At 34.5% G+C, this 3,902-nt stretch overlaps 1 protein-coding gene across 1 annotated transcript; it reads right to left on the reverse strand.

The window, feature by feature from the left end:
- Positions 1 to 377: 377 nt before the first annotated feature.
- LOC104090174 (caffeoylshikimate esterase) lies at positions 378 to 2,864 on the reverse strand. The gene is made up of 2 exons (XM_009595229.4): positions 2,190 to 2,864; positions 378 to 980 (listed from the first exon to the last, which is right to left on the reverse strand). The coding sequence occupies exons 1-2, from the start codon at positions 2,718 to 2,720 to the stop codon at positions 528 to 530; spliced, it is 984 nt and encodes a 327-aa protein (XP_009593524.1). The 5' UTR covers positions 2,721 to 2,864; the 3' UTR covers positions 378 to 527.
- Between the last annotated feature and the right edge of the window lie 1,038 nt (positions 2,865 to 3,902).

A 3,902-nucleotide genomic window follows, 5' to 3' on the forward strand; every position in this document is an offset into this window, starting at 1 on the left:
AAATAATACACATTAATTAAAGATTGTTAAGAGTTGGGCGGGTTGGGCTATGACCCAAATTTTAGCTCAACTTGACTCAGTTCATATCGGCCCAAGTTACTTTTGTACGCCTATTTGTTGAGTCAAACCATTTCCCAAAATTCGCCTAACCTGCCATTTGACACCCCTGGTGCCAACTGTTATTGAAATGTACAAAGATTCCTTCTTGATCAATACTATCTTAGTAGTAGGTAACTGAAAACGACATAGGTCTTATGGGGTATGTCTATTAGGACGTTTAACCTGGAACAATACCTTCCTTCCAATATCTACCATTATCCCTCCGCCCCAATCACATTTCCAACAATTGAATTATTATAAGACCTGGCGCAATATCATTATAAAATTAAGTTTCATTTCATTTCTTTTTCTGAATATATCTTGGCTTAAAATGATATAGTTCGCTAAATGTGTGTCCACTGATCCACCAAATTTGGGGTCAAGCACCAAAGAATACATTGATTAAGCAGAGTTCAAGTGGAAGAGAATTATGCAGAGCCATTGCACTTTGGACCATACCTCTCAACCCTCTCATCAATCCAAGCTCTCATATCAGCTAAAACAAGATTGGCTGCATCATCAGGCTCACCTTGAATCAAAGAATGATACATTCCATCGTAAAGCTTGAGGGATTTGTCCGTGCTGCTTGCCTTCTCGTACAACAATTCCGAGCCTGTAGGGCAAGTAACACCATCAGAAGTCCCATGCACTGTCAAAAATGGAGCAGTGACCTTATGGAAATTGTTCTGGACGTATTCACACTGCCTGGCTATCTCCCTCATAGTTCCCACTCTTGGCTTCCCGGTATATCTCCGTGGATTGCTTGCGATTATTTTCAGTTTCTCAGTGTCTCTTATAGCCTTGCCCACCATTTTGTTGTCTGGCATTGCCGCCCATGTATCAGCGAATCCAAATAGCAGTCCATACATGAATAAGTGTACCTACATGTTAAACAGTAAAGGTGATTGGTACTCCCTCCTCCAAAAACTATAATCCCCTTCATATCCGAAGAGTTAAATGAAGAAATTTTAGTCATGATTTTCAAATATCACATGTTATCATTTAACATAAGAACTTTCTAGAATCCAAATTCTATTCTCAAAATGTTTAATATGTATAATTCAAGACTGACAAATTGATCAAAGTGGCCAAAGCGAAAAGCAGGTATAATGTAACATGATGGTGGTAGGTACACACCATGAAAAGAGAGAAATGAGAACTCTAAAGAGGATCAAGTCGTCTAATCTGAAACATTTTGCGAGAAATATGGGAGCCTCACAACGGCAGGCCCAGGAATACCTTCTAAAAAACAAAAGGAAATATGGAAATAAGTTCTTCTTTCTATTTCTAAAGAGACATAGATGATGGTTTTGCTTAAGAGTGAAAATTTTTTTTTTCCGGGGGGGGGGGGGGGGGGGGGTGGGGGGGGGGATTAATAAAAAACAGAATTTGTTACCAACATGTTCTCATGAGAATTAACACATGATCTCATCAGAAGTTTTACTAAATACAAAAATAACTACTTTAGTATCTGTGTCAATTTTTTTTCCTTTATAAACTCCCGAAGGTTAGTTGCTCTTAGATTAGTCTCTCCCGAAAAAAAAATTTCCTTTATAAACTACTTCATAAATTAGTCTCTCTTAGATCAGTATTTCTAGAGAAGCTCATGTTCTTTTATTACTCTATCACTCACTTGAATTTCAAAATGCTTTATCCATTTCAAAGCGGATAAAGCATTTTGAAAAAAAACAATTTCAAAAAAAAGAAACAATTTCAAAATGCTTTATCCTCTTTGAAGTGGATTCTAACCAGTCACAACAAAATTTTGGTCCGATGCTCTAACTAGCTGAGCTACGTGATCCTCCGTCATGAAGTTTGTTATATTGAACAAATTGACCCTAACCTAAGGGAGAAGCAATTTTGGGTCTACGCGCAAAGCTCATTAAAATCTAAAATCGAATCGAAAATTTTCTGGATTACTATGTAGAATAAATCATCAAAGTAGGAGCAGACAAGAATTACTTTGTTTACTCGTACTGATTATATAGCATCAAAAATATGCAGCAACACGGCAAAATACACATCCCTCTAAGCAAATCAACCCAAAACTACTGACAAACAATTAAACAGAAAGAGTAATCAAAACTAACCTTAGAAGGTTTCATAGGCTCAGGAATGACAAAAAGCGGGGCAGAGAAGATCAACCCGGTCCAAGTATCCGGCTCCGACTGGAAGTACATAAGCAAAGTAGCTAACCCACCCATAGATTCTCCGAACAAAAACGCCGGCAAATGCTTATACTCATCACTATTCCTCACGCTCTTAAAAAAGTACAAGGAAGCAGCAGCAGTCTTCTCCAAATCTCCCATGTAACATCGGATCCCATCGGACCGGCCATGTCCGAGCAGATCAGCAGCAAAAACAGCATAACCCCAATTAGCGTAATTAATACATATTTTCTGAAAAAGCCAACCGGTATCGGAACCGTAGCCATGGGTCATGTAAACAGTACCCTTAGGAGATATATTTGGGTCAAGTGGGAGAAATGATTGAGTGAAGAGCTTGCCGTTGGGTGTTTCGAAGTAAGATTTTGAGTTGCGTACGCCTTCAGAGGCATAGTACTCTTCCTCCGGCATGTCGCCCCAAAAGTTAGCTGTGGTTGCGGGCACGTCTGACGCCATTTTCCGTTGGCTTTGAACGGCGGACGTGGAGTTGTTGGGCGGGTAATCGGATTTGGTATGAAATTTATGTAGTGATTGGGGTTTTTATATAATTGTAGTTATGTATAAATTCGTTTTTCAACTAAAATGGTATTTTAAATAATTTTACACATGAAGTTGGCGTCTCAATTATATAGGAAGCTGTTTCACCAACCATCTATTTTTCTTTTCTTTTCGGTTAGTTTCAACAGAAAATTGAGTTTGTGGGCCCAGCTTAGGGGGTTGGTGAAGGGAGTAGGTGAGCAAACTAATCTTCTTCTAACTCAGTTAATGTGAGATATATTTAATTAAAATCAATCTCTCTTTCAAATAGATTAGATATTCTTTTCCTAAATTAGTTGGGATAAATTCGATTTTTCGAGCAAAGACTTAGGAAAAGGTTTTGATGAAAATCATTTACATCCCCAAGTTTGTTTTAAAAATCAAACACATCTTCCAACTTTAAACAATTATCATTTTATTCCTCATATCAAAGGTGACTTCTTAAAATACCTATTTTACCCTCTACAACTTTTATCTCTTATTTTTAATCTTTAATCTAATGATTTTTTTATTTTAATTTATGTTATCGACTTACCTATAGACAAATTAAAAAAACTCTTTTGAAACTAAAAAAAGTGAGAAGTAGTAGTCAAGCAAATAAATTAATAATATTCAATAGTGAAGTAAATGAGAAAAATTATAATAAATAATTTACTTGTATCCGTAATTTTTTCTAATAGCAATTAAAACTCAATCTATTTACAAAATTGAGAATAAAAGAGAGTGAAAAGTTTATAAATTATACAATGCAGGAAATAAAAATAAAGGACAAAAAATAGAGGTAAGTTTTATAATAAATTTGCAAAAATTATCTATTTACACTTTACATGAACTTTAATTATAATTAGAAAAATATCTAGTAATAATAATCAAAACTCAAAAATTTATATATACATAGAGAATAATAAAAATAGTTGAACTTAAAATCTCACACACACACCGACATACATTATATGTATTTAAATATACATAATATTAAAATAATAATAATAATACTAATAATAAAGTAGCAATATATTTTGTAATAAATTCATAATATAATTATTTTATTTATAATGTTAGTGAACTTAGATTAAATTATATAATAGATATAATATTTTA

The sequence above is a fragment of the Nicotiana tomentosiformis genome, chromosome 3 (assembly GCF_000390325.3).
Source record: "Nicotiana tomentosiformis chromosome 3, ASM39032v3, whole genome shotgun sequence".
In the NCBI taxonomy this organism is placed as follows: domain Eukaryota; kingdom Viridiplantae; phylum Streptophyta; class Magnoliopsida; order Solanales; family Solanaceae; genus Nicotiana; species Nicotiana tomentosiformis.